The sequence below is a fragment of the Pleurodeles waltl genome, chromosome 7 (assembly GCF_031143425.1).
Source record: "Pleurodeles waltl isolate 20211129_DDA chromosome 7, aPleWal1.hap1.20221129, whole genome shotgun sequence".
NCBI classification, from domain to species: domain Eukaryota; kingdom Metazoa; phylum Chordata; class Amphibia; order Caudata; family Salamandridae; genus Pleurodeles; species Pleurodeles waltl.
This window is the reverse complement of record NC_090446.1, coordinates 1,431,571,899-1,431,587,540: the sequence shown is the minus strand read 5'-3', so window position 1 is coordinate 1,431,587,540 and position 15,642 is coordinate 1,431,571,899. Positions and strand designations below refer to the sequence as shown.

Genomic DNA, 15,642 nt, shown 5'->3' with positions numbered 1-15,642 from the left:
AGAGTGCATACGAAGATGGAGAGAAAACAAGCCTTTGCAATGCAACAGTTCTCGCATTTACTAGAGTTTGAGCTATTGGCATTGTAAATGCATAACTGGACTTTTTTTGCCAAATTAATTGGTCAACCCTGCCGCATATTTTGGTCCTTTCTGCTACATAATTCCAGTGGCCCTCCATATAACTAAAGGACTAGTAAGCTTACTGAAATATTTTTTCAAACAAGGCCCTTAAACCACAAACTACTCCCAGGAGCAAAACAGTATTTCCTGCCATAAGAGACCTTACAAATACATTGAATGGTGGGATGGGTTATTATTTTGGGGTCCCCACTAACCTAGTCTCAACTAACACAGATGATTTAGACAGAAACTGCACGTTGTGGTGAACGTTTTGGTAGTGGTTCAGTTGTCCTAGGACCACCACAGACTGTTATGGGCAAAAATGTTTTGAAAGAAGTGCCCTGCAAAGTGTTATGGGGCGAGCTTCCGAGTAATGCGAATATTATAGTATGCTGACTGTAATGTTCAGAACAGCCTCTAGGACACCACCGTAAAAATAGCATTTGTAAGAAACAGGTCATGTAACCAAATAGTTAGCCCCTAGAGCACACACCCACATGAAAACATAATGTCATAAAGAAATACAGTGCAACCATATATTTAGCCCCTAGAGGGCATAGAGCATTACACATTTTCAGAGCTCGCAGGTCTACTGCAATGATATTACAAACAAGGCCCTTAAAACACAAACTACTCTCATCTGTAAAACGAAAGTTCCAGCCATGAGAGAGCTTAAGAAACACTGGATGGTGGGAGGGTTTATTTTGGAGTCCCCACTAACTTAGTGTGGGGGCCCAGAAATGACCTAGACAGAAAGAGCACATTGTGCTGAACGGTATGGTGGTGGCCCCATTGTTGTAGTATCACCATAGGCTGAGATATGATCAAAAATGTTTACTAAAAGTAATGCCGTGCAAAGCATTATGGTGCGAGTTTCCCGAGTAGAGTGAATATTTTAGTATCTGCTCTCCCGATGTGCCGGGAGAGCCACTTTGAGGATTTAAAAAAAATTTTTTTAGGTGAAGCGTTTATCAATTACAAGTGTTTTGGTGAAAACTATGAAGCGTGAAGCCAAATGAAATGACTCTGATTTGTAACACTGTGAACAATGTGGCCAGCACGCTGTTCTGCACTGTGAGTGCCATTGCGCATGAAAGGGAGAGACAAAAAAAATTGTTGGTCCACACTGCAGTATATCAGCAATCGTGCAATTATCCATGTAACAGGGTCAGTCGGCAAGGCGCGATCAAAACCGCCACAAGGCGGCACAAATGTAAAGTATTTACCAATAATATCAAGGGATTTTTTAAAGGCAAGCCCACGAACGAGTGAAAGTGATGGGCGTGACACGTGCGTGGTTAAATGCCCACATAATACTTAAAACAGATATTACAAGACTTACACCTAGAGTGTACTACGAGCGGACAACTTATCAGAGAATGGGACTTATCATGGTCTGTTGCACTATCACTTGTACCTAAAGATTTTGAACATTGGATCCTACTTATGCAGACAATGCTACAGAACACACTACTTTTGAACTACGCTGCTTATATAAAATACCCGAATGCAGCTTACTCATCTTTGACGGTATCCTAGTACATAGGGACCTTACGTTTCACTCAATCGGCCTTGAAAAAGTCACTGTGTGATGAAACACGTGTTGGCTGTTATTTATTGGACCTCATACGAGCTGTTACTGTATGTACTGTGTGTACATTTTTGGATACAAATAAACCAAGAAGATTACAAGGAAAAAGAATTGATATTGCGCATAAGTTTATACTGTGTACTTTGAATGTGTTTTAAATACTATCATATATTTAGCAATTTACCTAACCTGCTACATAATTTTTTGATTGAGTGCTGTGGTTCTTATTTAATAATAATACTTACAACAGGTCGAAAAGCGTAGAGGAAAACAAGATTAGAGAGAAGATGAGACAACGGAAACCAGAGATATAGAGAAGATTTAATGGAGCGAAATAGACAAAACCAGAGATGGGGGATATTTAAGTAGATGAAAGAAGACATTGATGGGTGAAAAGATTAAAAAGAGTAGCAAAGGAGGCAAGGAGAAGGGACAAGACAGACAGGAGATATAGCTAGAAATGAGGGAAGATTACATCAAGAAAGAATATAGCATAGAGAAAATGAATAGACAAATGGAGAGGAAAAAGAGTGACACAAAGAAAAAATAAAAGAGATAGACAGTAGAGCAGTAAGTGGGAAAAAGAAAAGGGGCCACAGAAAGCAAAGAAAAGAAACCAATCTAGAGACAAAAGATGACATCAATCTGAGTGACAGGAAAAACGTACTCGGGGGAATGAGAGGAAACAGTTGGGAACCGACAGCTGAAGGAAAATAGGGGGAGCAGAATAATAATGAAAGTGAATGAAGGGAAAAAAGACAAGAGAAACGAGTGGACAGGGAACTACAGAATGTTGCTGAGGAAAAACAGAAGGAGCAAAGCTGCATAAAAGAATAGCAAACGGAAAAAAGTAAACGGAAATTAAAATACCTTAGAAATTAGAAAAGAGGAGGGCCTACAATAGAAGATGATAAAAGAAGGAACAAAGACTAAGTGAGGTAGAGAAAGCTAAGGTGGAAATGGGGCAGAAAAAGAATGCAGGAAGATAAAAAAAAAAAAGTTAAAAGGGAGATAGAAAAGTTATCAGGAGGAGGCATAGGGTGTGTAAATGAAACGAGAAAGAAAGAGGCCAGAAAGCAGATAAGAGAGATGTTTGAAAAGGCACAGGGGAAATGACAGCAATGAGAAAGGAAGGAATAAGAATATCTAGAGAAGAACTAAAGAAAAAAGGCTAACAAAAGTAAGAGACTGAATAATGAGAGAGAAGCTTCTGCAGGGAGGAAGAAGAAAAAAAGAAATGACAGATTCAAATGATGAAGGAAGAAGCACTGTGATGGGCAGATGGGTAGGGAGATAGGGTACTGTAGTGTGGAAAACCATAAACATGGTAGAAGGACAAGTAATTAAATTGTCAGTGAGCAACAGCAGGGAGACAAATGACAGTGAAAAGGGAGATACTTGCAGGCAAACTGCAGAGATTGAGTGGGGTTGTTAAGGGTGGGATCAGGATTCTAAGGGTCAAACTGAAAATGATGAGTGCTGGATTTTTAGTGAAAAGCTGAAATATTTTTGGCTACAAATTCTCAGGGTCATTCAATAAAGGTGGGCTGTGGTTTCTAAGGGTTCAACAGAAGGTCTTAAGCTGTGGATTTGTAGCCAGAGCTGCAGGGTGGACTGATGAATCCTAAATTAATATACAAAACAGTGATGAATGGAATGCTTGAATTAATCTCAGGCGTTGGTAATAACTCCGGTCACACCCCAATTCATCTGTTATTTTGCTCACATTGCCACCTCAGTTTGGACCCATCTATATGCAAATCAGTCTTGGCCTTGCTCCAATGGGAACAGTCCAGCCCGAACTGTCAAGCCGTGTTCTCCATGAACCGGAACACAAGCAATCCAAGATCCTTTTCACCTTAGTTTTGGGCTTATCAAGCCAGGTACAGCTTGGTTCCAGTAACACAGTGTGCACGGGACCCATGTCTGGGCATGCCTGTCCCACTTAGGGCAACACATACAAAAAGCGATGGATGGAATGCTGAAACTAAACCCACCCACTGGTAATCACTCGGGTGCAGCCCAATTAAAGTTTATTTTGCATACTATGCCACCTCAGTTACGCTCAAGCTCCAAAGAGGCCCACGGATTAATAATGAAGTCGAAAAATCAAGGTCCTTGAATGCACGTGCAGCATAACCTCAGTGTGAGGAGACATGGTTCAGGTGTGAATTCACAGGCTGAGCTGTGCATCCTCATGGTCAGACTCTAGATTCTAAGGCCCAGGCGTTACATACCCAAAGCCACACTGTGCATACTCCTAGCCAGGCTCTACATTCTAGGGGCCAGTTGTTACATACTTGGTACCAGGTTGTGTATGTTCTTGGCCAGGCTCTACATGCTAAGGGTAAGGCATTACATACTATGGGCCAGGATGTGCATGTTAATGGCCAGGCTCTACATTCTAGGGGCCAGGTGTTACATACTTGGTACCAGGTGGTATATGTTCATGGCCAGGCTTTACATGCTAAGGGTAAGGCATTACATACTATGGGCCAGGATGTGCATGTTAATGGCCAGGCTCTACATTCTAGGGGCCAGTTGTTACATACTTGGTACCAGGTTGTGTATGTTCTTGGCCAGGCTCTACATGCTAAGGGTAAGGCATTACATACTATGGGCCAGGATGTGCATGTTAATGGCCAGGCTCTACATTCTAGGGGCCAGTTGTTACATACTTGGTACCAGGTTGTGTATGTTCTTGGCCAGGCTCTACATGCTAAGGGTAAGGCATTACATACTATGGGCCAGGATGTGCATGTTAATGGCCAGGCTCTACATTCTAGGGGCCAGGTGTTACATACTTGGTACCAGGTGGTATATGTTCATGGCCAGGCTTTACATGCTAAGGGTAAGGCATTACATACTATGGGCCAGGATGTGCATGTTAATGGCCAGGCTCTACAATCTAAGGCCCAGGTGTTTCATACTCAGGGTAGAGCTGTGCATGTGCAAGTCTTGGCTCTGCATTTCCTAGGACAAGCACTGACTAGGGGCTCGCTGTGTATTGTCGCGGCTTGCTGAGAAAGATGAGGTCTACAAAGACATGTTCATGGCCAGCCTGTGTCTATTCTGCTGCTTCGCATGAGTGACGCACCTTCGTCCTGAGTGCTGGAGGACGACGAAGAGTTGCTCATGTCTGTGGGGAGATCCTCACTGTTCAGCAGGTTCAGAGGGGGGAGGCTGTCCAGCAGCAGGTCGGCCTTGGGGTGCTCCACTAATGGGGTGACGGTCTGGCTGGATGAGGCATCTGCTTGGCTGTCCGTCTGCTCTTCCCGATCATCCATGAACTGTTTTTACAACAATAGGAACAACTCACTCATGTGGACAAACAAGGCAGTACTCTGCATTTCTTGTGCTTACACAGGTACTGAAATGAATATCAAATAAACATTCCCATCCAATTGCAGCTCAACCTAAGAAAACTGCTGCTTTTTGTCAGTGTGTCTTTTACAACGAACATTAAACTGTCAGAAGCTTGACTAGTCTTAAAAAATGAAGCTGGATTACATGCAACAGTCAAATCCAAGCTTCACAATTATTATCTTACTTCATCTTGCACAAGCCTCAGACGCCTATATTTTCCAAAATAGCATTACATGTTTAATTAGAGAACAAAAAGAATTATTTTTTAAATATTTTGCACAAGGGTAAAATGATCTGGCACCATTGCATAGGTACACGTGTCTGAGGCCTTCTACAAAGACTAGAGGTGCTGAAATAGAATTCTGTGTGCAACAGGCCTTCTAATCCACAAGACTTAAGTGCCCTAGAAAGCCCTTACCAGTCCTGACCAGGAGCGTCCCACAGTTGAGAGCTTCTCCAGTCTTGATAAAGAAGAAAACCACTTCGGCACTGCTCATACTCAATGCTTCAGATCCTAGGCTGCTAAAGAATGGTGACTTTGATAAAGGATTCTATAATCCATGTAGATTTTAAGAAATTAAGTCTTTTAGCACAAATTCTCAAGAAGACTGGAGGCTCACTGAGGGCCGACTCTAAACCCCAAAGTGCAGCAGAAGGAGATAGCCAAGAATAAGGGTATTCTAGTCTCCCGGCCCTCAAGAGCTGCAGAGGGCCTAGCTCAGAATTAGCTCCACCACACTGCCCCAAAAGAGTAACTCTTGACTTCAGGCTTTGAGGCATGAGTTCTAGCCCAGGGCGGGGAGTCTGGTCCCCTAGCCCTCAAAAGCTGCAGAAGCTCCAGCTCAGAATTAGCCCCACCACACTGCCCAAGAAGGGAAGCCCTAATGAGCACACCTCAAGGCATGGGTTCTAGCCCTGGACAGGGAATCTGACCTCCCAGCCCTTCATCGCTGCTGAAGGTTCAGCCCAGAAGTAGCCCCATCACACTGCCCCTGAAGAGTAACCCCTGACTGCAGGCTTTGAGGAATGGGTTCTAGCCCAGGCAGGGAGTCTGATCTCCTAGCCCTTCATAGCTGCAGAAGGCACATCCCAGAAGTAGCCCTGCCACACTGCTCCTGAATGGAGGGCTTAGAGTCCAGACTTTGAGACATGAGTTCTGCAGGAAAGAGTTTCGCTCAGAGAATATGGGTTCATTCTGAGGCATGGCATATAGCATGTTTGCTGTTGTCCTATAGTGTGCTGCAGAAAGCTTACATCTGGCCAATGAATTTCCTACATTGAGACCCAAACATTAGCCAAAAACTAAATGACCTGATCTGGACCAACAGACAAATGGGGTGCAGAAGACTGCAGTCTGTCTCCTGGTTGCCCCAAAGAACATTGCAGGTGGCTTGCTGATGTTACAGCGAGCGCGATCTTCCACCACCACTGTCGCTGAAACTTCCCCCACACTGCTGAAGTCTCCCGCCCGCCCTGATCAGTATGCCACAATCTCAGTGCCCAGAAACATGAAGCCTTGCTTGAAGACTCTGGCTCTTGTCCTCCGATTAGTGCAGTATTTTACAGCTTGGCTAATGGAGTCTAGCTGCGAACTGCTGTGTGTGTGAGAAGGCTGAAGCATAGCTCAGGGGCTCCGGGCCTCTAATCTTCTACTGCGACAGAAATCTGAGCCTTAGTTCGGAGAGGCAGAATCCTGGAGTACTGATGGAACCAGAGGCCTCCCTGTGAGATGCTGGACTCCTAGGCCCTCTAACCTCCAAAATGCCGCAAAACCTGGTGTCCAGAGTGTGTATCTGTTTTCATGACCACACTCTCCCTTCCCTGTTGTGAGTTCTCTATAAGACCACTGGGTCCCTGGAGAGTGGGGGCAGTGCAGACGTCTAGCTCCCAAAATCCCTGCCTACTTCACTAGCGGCAAAACTCACAGAAGCACAACTGGCACCTAGCACTTACCGAAGGGATCCCATCACTGCTTGCCAAGGAGTTGAAAGACTGGTTGACTGGCAGCATCCTGTCAATCAAAGGGATGGCATCCAGCTTTCCGTCACCCACACAGCGCGATGTGGCATCACTGAGTTCAATAACGTCAGGGATATCTTCACTGTTCCTGTTGAGGGAAAAGGTAGGCGTCATTAAATGTGGCTGCGGGTAAAGGTATGTATAGAAACACTTATTGGGGCATGCAGTAAGGTATATAGGACAGGTAGTTAAGTACAACATTTAAGTGCCCCTCTAGGAACTGGGTGTTACTTGTTCAGGCCCCAGGCAGTCTCTGCCAGATTCCTACTGACTGCAAAGGATATTAGGGTGGACCTGTGTGAGCAGGAGTCCAAGAGACAGGACCACAGGCGTACTCAGACCGTACAATGTATTTGAGTAGATCTGTATAGCGCTTCGTATTACCTGTCAGTAACTTCAGAGCACTAAAAGCTGAGGAGATACGGCTTGCTTCCTTGAGGGGAGGTTTCCCTCCAGTAGGGATCTTTACCTTAATCGTACCAGGCTTAGGTTACAGCCTCCAACAGGCGGAAGGCTGAAATTTGTGGTCTTTCAAATGAAGCGAGTTCTTGCCGGCCAATCAGAAATCATGTATTGGCATCATGGTCAAACTCATAAGAATGTGACCTTCACTGACTATTATTTTAAGAAAAAGCCACCACTACATCCGGAACAAATTCCTTTGTCTCAAAAAGGTTTATGAATTCAATGACATAAAAAGTACGTCCTGTTTATGAACGCTCCATGACTCACGGAAACCAATGGACCACAATCTCTTCAACTGCAGCCTCAAGGTGTTCTTTCAGGTTCTTCTCCCTGACTTTGGCTCCGTCATTCCGCTGCTGCACATACTCCAGGGGATCATTAATGTTACCTAATTCAGGCTGTCTAGCCAGAAAAATAGCTCAGACACAAACTCTCACAACTGAAGCATGTAGTTTTCAGCATGACGTGAGGTTAAATCCCAGCAAGGCTTGATTCAGCCTTCCATCTTGGTAAAATAAATGTAACTCTCAGCGCCTAGAAAATGCAGAAGTGTAGTATAGGTGCTAAATAAAAAACAGGTTATGTGCATTTCTCGCTTTCTGGACTTCTGCATACACGGTTGTTGTTTTTCTTAATCGATTGATCAATCTTTCTGTTCTCTTCCCCTTGTCTTAGCTTGATTCGTGTTTTCATCTTTCTTCCGGTTCCTCCCTTCTGTCTTGACACAGTTCCTCTTTTCGGTGTTCCCAATTTCAATGTTTTGGTCTGGCTTGACAGCGCAGATTTCACCAGACAAATACGTGAATGTGAGCATCAACAGAGCGGTGCTTTGGCTCCGCCCACATGTTGGAAGCCAGGTTTACATGTTTTGATTGGACAGAAGTAGCGAGCTTCGCTAAAAAAGTGTTTGCCCTCAATGCAGTTGTGATCATCTTGTTTTTTTATCCTGCTGCCTAAGCTTGAAGTTTCAGGGGTACAAACATGACAGCGGAAGTGTCTTAAATAACTAGATAACTTATGTTGTTCTTTTCTGGCAACAGCACAGATGGGAGGAGGATGGTCATTAACCTACATGGATTTTAGGCCTGGCTTGACAGCGCAACTGTCACCTGACCATTTAACCTGCACAAATATTATTCTACAATTCTTTGCTTCCACTCAAATCCATGTCTATTGCCATGCTATTTACTTGCAATACTTCACTTACCATGAAACATACTTTTAAAGCCAGATTTATTGGCATTGCCAATGCTGGTTAATGCTACTTTTTTATCCTACCCATTAGATTCTCTTGATCTTGGCTCAGTCCCCTCCTCATGCTGCTGATACTCTAGGCTCTTTTGCCCATCTACCCCTCTTCTGCAACCCCATCCCTTCTTGCATGAAACCAAGGTTTCTTCTTCCAGAAGGACTAAAGCATAAAACTAGATTGACTAGATAAACTGGAGGGAGACATGGTCCTACTTTATTTGGTCAATGTTGTATCTGTCACTCTGGGGTGGTCGACTTGCCCACTACTAAAATCTGTTTTGCCAGCTTTCAGTTTGATTTCGAGAACACCCATTCGTCCCACGGCCAGACACAAACCGCGTTAACAGAATGCAGGGGTGGGCACCCCTAGCAATCACTCAGATCGACAAAAACAAGTGGTATAGGTGTAGAAATAATAACCACTGTGTGGATGAGTTTTGGGAGTTAGAAAAAAAGGGAGAAAATGCTGGTCCCTGGGGAACTCCACATTTAAAGAGCAAGAACTAAAGAAGACCGGATAACAGATGAGCAGTGATTAGTCAAAGGTTTTAGCCATGCCAAGATGAGCTTGTTGGTGAACAGAGGTAAGCAGACAGGCGGGTGCAGTGGTCGAACAGGATGTTGTTGTACACATGTCGTCTTGATAAAGTGCAAAACTGGAAGGGACACAATCTGATCCATACTCTACGAAAGACAGTCTTACTCAACTTGATCACAGGAAGGGATGCAAGTCTTATTCACCTCGAGGCAGAAGTGGAGCATTCTGAACCACCAATAGTTTGAAACTTTCAAGAGGGTGGGCCAGGATTTACAGACAGCAGCGAGGCAGGAGGTTCTAGAACACGCCATGAGGGGGTGAATCCAGCTCAATCACTGCTTTCACCTGCTACGCCATCCCCAGAAACTTACCCTAAGCCATTGAGCTCATCCGCCGGAGACACGTAGTCCTCGTCTTCGCTGGTGAGCCCCAGCTCGGAGCCGTAACACTCATGGACAATGTGCCAGAGCTCCCTGGGAGACAGCGTCTGAGGGACAGAGGAGAGGCTGGTGTTACAACAGCATCTAGGACAGAACACTACCGCTCAGCTATCTTCTCTGAGGCACCTACCGCAGAGAGGCCGGCACAGGTCGCCAGCGCAGGCCTAGGGCGCAATTCGTTATCGTTTTTAAACAATTCAAGGGTCTTTATCACCAAGCCCACATTCTGCAGCACTTGTCAAAGAGCACAAACTGTGGGGGCACTTCTCACTTACCACTACATCCTGAGGCTCTTTCAGCGCACAATATCTCAGTGGCATTTTGCCCTTTGCCCAATACGTACAAAGATAAGATTGCCATAGGATATACATAAGTTAATCTTGAGGAAGCACAGTGTTCTAGGGACAATTTTTACATCGTTCAGTTTTTATCTCTGCAATCTTCAACCTTGCAAAACCTTGTAGTGCAATTGCTTTATAACACATCATTATAAGGCAGTGCTTCCTGTACAAAGCACTTCCAGGACAACTGTCTTACACTGAGCTGCTAGACTGATAAAAAAGCATGTTCAGTGCCAAGTACTGCTGCAGAGAATCTCCTTTTTCTAAATAAAAAAAAGTTTATAATATATTCTAGTGTCTAGCACCGACAGGGAGAGCTCTCCGACATACCCGTGTCCGGACTAGGCTATAGAAACCTTCAGTACAGACTGCTAAAGGAGCCCCCTGTGCCTAGAGAGACTAAGGGTGCTTCCAGGGTCTCCACCAGACTGAGAGCGCCCAGACTAGACTGGGGGAGCCTCTAGTGTCTAGGCTAGACCGATGGAGCCCCCAATGTCTAGGCCAGACCGATGAAGCCCCCAGTGTCTAGGCCAGACCGATGGAGCCCCCAGTGCCCAAGCCAGACTGATGGAGCCCCCAGTGCCCAAGCCAGACCGAGGGAGCCCCCAGTGTCTGGGCCAGACCGAGGGAGCCCCCAGTGTCTGGGCCAGACCGAGGGAGCCCCCAGTGTCTGGGCCAGACCGAGGGAGCCCCCAGTGTCTCGGCCAGACCGAGAGAGCCCCCAGTGCCCAAGTCAGACCGAGGGAGCCCCCAGTGCCCAAGCCAGACCGAGGGAGCCCCCAGTGCCCAAGCCAGACCGAGGGAGCCCCCAGTGCCCAAGCCAGACTGATGGAGCCCCCAGTGCCCAAGCCAGACCGAGAGAGCCCCCAGTGCCCAAGTCAGACCGAGGGAGCCCCCAGTGCCCAAGCCAGACCGAGGGAGCCCCCAGTGCCCAAGCCAGACCGAGGGAGCCCCCAGTGCCCAAGCCAGACCGAGGGAGCCCCCAGTGTCTGGGCCAGACCGAGGGAGCCCCCAGTGCCTCAGCCAGACTGATGAAGCCCCACCATATCTAAGCCATTCTGCCAATGCTTGCAGCATCTAGGCCTGGCCGAAGGGAGCCCCCAGTACCCAGACTAGACAGAGGGAGCCCCCAGTGCCCAAGCTAGACAGATGGAGCCCCCAGTATCTAGGCCAGACCGATGGCACCTTCAGTGTCTAAGCCAGACTGCCAAGTGCTTCCAGTGTCCAGGCCTGGACGAGGGAGAATCTACGACTAGCACAGGAGAGGTTTGAGTTCATGCTTCCAGCACAAAGGTGCCTACTTATTGATCACACAGAGAGGGACACATCTACCCTGTGCCTCACACGGACTGAGGAAGCAGTTAGGATCTAGGCGCAGGCTGTGAAACCTCAGGATACAGCAGAGGCCGAGACTCGCCTCACCCCGTCTATCAGAAGCTGTGTGACATCCCGCTGTGTGCGCCCCAGCCCGAGGGAGCCCCTCTGTGCGCAGCATAACCTGAACTCAATAATGTTCCATTGTGCAAGTCACAAATATCTCACCACAAAACACATAAAAGGAGAGAGCACGCTTGAGAGACAGAAGAGAGAAAGCGGGGAGGAGAAAGGCCTCGTGGGCACAGAAAGGGGGATGGAGGTCGTACCTTGTCCAGCAGTGCGTTCTGCCAGAGGCGGAAGATCAGCAGGAACGAGCGGTCCCGGGAACCGAAGGATGTGAAGAAATGCTGGGGAGAGATAAGAAGAGGACTGTGACCGGAGGCCAAAGGGAGAGCCCGACACCCGAGAGCCAGCTCTACGCTCAGAGCAGGAGAGAGGACAGGCCCCCTTGCGAGAGCTGAGCCAGAACCAGCAGCGAGAGAGGCCGAGGGCAGCCCCTCACCCTGTCACACCTGCGGCTGTAGGCTCGGGAGAGGCCGGAAAGGGTGGCTTCTCGGCGCCAGATACACGAGTGGGGGCACCCTGGCTCAGGTGCACCCCTGAGAAAAGACCTGGTCTACCGTGGCTCGCGCTTGAGTCCTGTGCGGGCGCCGGGGCACGAGTGCCAAATAGTGGCAATGTGAATGTGTGTGCAGGGCTTAGCTCCGGGGGTGGGGGGGTCGGGTGCTCCCTCCCCCCGCCACCCAATACATTTATTTGCTGCTAAACAGCTGGGTTTAGGTGACGTGAGTTGGGTAGGGTGAGGTGCCTGTCGGATTTCAACAATAATTTTTACGCACACAGAAAGAAAAGAGCGCACACTTTCTCTCCCTCCCTGTTTTGAAAGTAGGTTAGTTATTTTACAAAATAATGTGTTTTCTCTCTCCTACCCCTTACAAATCTGCATTCGTCTCCCACTACCCCTTCAGCCCCCCATGCACCCTGCTTGTCATGTAATTTATTTTAACATTGGAAACCAGCGCCATTGTTGGGAAGTCTAAAGCGGACATCCCCCAGTCTCACTGACCAAACCTATGCCCCTGGATAACAGCTTTCACCCACCAGTGGGAGGAGCCTGAGCAAGAGCTGGCAGGCACCACACGAAGGGGCCAGGGCACCTGAGGAGTTTGGGAATAGTGTGGAGGGAGAGGAACATGAGCCCCGACCGTGACATGTACGAGGTAAATGGTTTCGGGTCTGTGGGCGGAGCCTCAGAACTTTGTTGAATGAGTGTGGGCACACAAGGGGGAGTGTTAGCATCCACAGAAGGAACAAAGTCACGAGTGGGAGGAATCTGACTATGAGTGGGAGGAATCTGACCATGCTTGGGATAGTGGGAGGGGCCAATGCGGAAACAGGGAAGATTGACATGTATTAGGGACCTATAGGACTCTACAGGAGTGGTCAAGGCAGGGGAGGCACCTCTGCTAAGACGGAGGAGCTTTGCACCACTGCTTTTAAGCAGAATGGGAAGGGAAAATAAAATGATAATAACAAGCGTTATTATCATTTTATTTTTCCTGGGAGCCAGGATAGGGCCGGGCGGGATTGGGCTGGAGGGGGCCGGAAGAGGACTGGAGGGAGAAAAGTGCACAGTAAGTGCGCATGTCTGTTTGGCCAGCTGTGTTGGGCCGGCCAAACAGACATGCATACTTTGCATTTCTCCACCCAGCTGTATTGAACAGCCGAGTGGAGAAAGTGCACAGGCTTCCTCTAACCGTGTGAGCGTCGAAGCAGGGCGAACACATCATTCATGACGGTGCTGACATGCTGGTGACTGCAGCGTTGTGGTTAACTGGGAGCCTGTGTGCTGCCGGAAAGAGGACGGAGGAGGCGCGAACACATCTCTGGAAGTAAGGTACATGTTTTTTTTCTTTATTTGTTTAATTCACCCCACCGCCCGTGGCAGCCCCCACTGGGTCATTTCACATTTATGAGCTAAACTGACAGAGTGTAGGAGGGGGAAAACTCTCAACTTCTATCCTACAGCATCTATGGAAGAGCCTTAGCCAAGGGTAGGAGGAAGGACGCCACTGACGACATTCGATGGAGCCATGAATATGTTGGGGTTGATTAGGAAAAGGAACAAATGTGGGCGGATCCTGGTTCATGAGCACAAGGACGCCCTGCTGGAGCCCATACAACTGGGTGAGGTACTGGTGCACCTGTGGGGCGTGTTTTACACTCATGTGACAACACATGACATTTGCAGTAGCACCGGCCAACAGAAGGCCAATCACCCTGGCTACATGTGGGCGGTACATGGGCACCTTTTAGAGGAGCCTGGTTACTGTGAGAGCTGTCAGTACTCACATGGGGGGAATCATACTGCCTTTAGGTGGTGCATGGGCTTACTGTGGAATCTGCCATGGTTGAGGATCCTTCGATGCTGGCGGAGCCTGTACAGTAGGACAGCATCTCTTACCTGAGAGGAGCTTTCACAGAGTGCAGGCGGGAGAGACGCCTCAATGAAATATAGGCATTGGATATGGAGGTGGTTTCAGCAATATCAGCCAATCAGAGGAGTTGCCAGAGCTTACTCAGACCTGTTCAGGGTGCCTAGGGCTATATTCTACTGGCAGGCCTTCCACAGTAAAGTCCAATCAGAGAGGTACAAAACTAATATATCTTCCTTACGCGGTCGGACACCAGCCATCCTCCCAATTCTTCTTTGCATTGCAAGCCCACTTTTGCTTTTGAGTGCCCACCCTAATCTAAACACACCCCACACTCTATAGTCCTCGCCACACTCAAGCCCCCTTTTGTTTCTTCCTTGTGTTCCTCTGATAGTACTCCTGTCCTGTGCCCCCTTTCTGGTGAGGGCAGCTGCCTCTCTGGCCCACTCACTTCTTCCACCAAACCCTCATTTTCTCCACCTCCCACCAGTCTCACCTTGTCATTCTCCGTGCACACCTGAATGGCATTGGGGATAAGTTTTGCCGTCTTCTCCTTCTTGATGCACCGCACGTCCTTCAGCTGGATGGCAATCTGAGAGAGACAGAATGAGAGTTCAAGGCAGGATGGTGTAGAAGGGGACTGGGGTCAGGGTACACTGGGGCGGGGCCTGCAGGGAATGCTGCTAAGGAGAGGGGATCCAGTGAGGTATAGGAGACAGGAAGCCCTACCCTTCAAGTATGCGAGTCAAGAGGCCCTGCCAGGGAAGTATGGGAGAAAACAGGCCCTGGCACTGAAGTACGGGAGACAAGAGACCCTGCCAGGGAAAAATGGGATACAATAGGACAGCAACTAAAGTACAGGAGAGAACAGTCCCTGTAAGGGAAGCACGGGAGACAAGAGGCCCTGGCACTGAAGTATGCAAGACAAGAGGCCCTGCCAGGGAAGTATGGGAGAAAACAGACCCTGGCACTGAAGTATGGGAGACAAGAAACCCTACCAGGGAAGTATGGAAGAAAACAGACCCTGGCACTGAAGTATGGGAGACAAGAGACCCTGCCGGGGATATATGGGAGACAGAGGCCTTGTCAGGGAAGCACGGGAGACAAGAGACCCTGGCACTGAAGTATGCGAGACAAGAGGCCCTGCCATGAAAGTATAGCAGACAACTCACGGTGGTCTCCCAGCGGAAGATGTTGCTGTAGAAGCAGATCCAGCTCTCCGAGAGGTAGAGGCGGCCCTGGAGCAGGATGTCTCGCTGCAACGCACACGAGTAATCTAGAGGAAGAAGAGACAGTCAACTTCTTCAACAAGGGCAAGACAGACCGCAGGGGTGGGTGTGCGCGCGCAGGTGCGTGAGAGAGGGAGAAAACGCACACGAGTGTGAAAGGGCAAGCATTAACAAGGCTGGCTGTGTTCGGTAATTGTTTCTTGAGTATCCCAATCTCAGAGTTATTTTACTTATTTCTTTCGTATGTCTCGTGAAGTTTCTGGTTATGCTGTGTACATACAATGCTGCCTTATAGAAACGAGCCGGTTGTCTGTCTCCCCCCACGTCCCAAGGTCAATAACATTTCATCTGAAGGTGGTGCAGGTATCAGGACTGAGGCCCGGTGACGGAGCGGGGTGTCCAAGCTAAACGAATTCCGGGGCAGAGGCAGTCCAGTGCCCTGGTTCGCAGACCGTAGAGAGGGAGTCCAG

The 15,642-nt window shown here is 48.1% G+C and overlaps 1 protein-coding gene across 2 annotated transcripts in view; it reads right to left on the bottom strand.

The window, feature by feature from the left end:
- Positions 1 to 15,642, bottom strand: part of GRAMD1A (GRAM domain containing 1A) — a 679,043-nt gene that overhangs the window by 120,561 nt on the left and 542,840 nt on the right. For both annotated transcript variants that reach the window (XM_069201060.1, XM_069201061.1), the window contains exons 5-10: positions 15,116 to 15,219; positions 14,440 to 14,535; positions 11,775 to 11,855; positions 9,722 to 9,837; positions 7,031 to 7,184; positions 4,809 to 5,001 (exon numbers count right to left, since the gene is read on the bottom strand). In XM_069201060.1, coding sequence (XP_069057161.1) covers positions 4,809 to 5,001; positions 7,031 to 7,184; positions 9,722 to 9,837; positions 11,775 to 11,855; positions 14,440 to 14,535; positions 15,116 to 15,219 — 744 coding nt within the window. The remainder of the gene's footprint in view (positions 1 to 4,808; positions 5,002 to 7,030; positions 7,185 to 9,721; positions 9,838 to 11,774; positions 11,856 to 14,439; positions 14,536 to 15,115; positions 15,220 to 15,642) is intronic.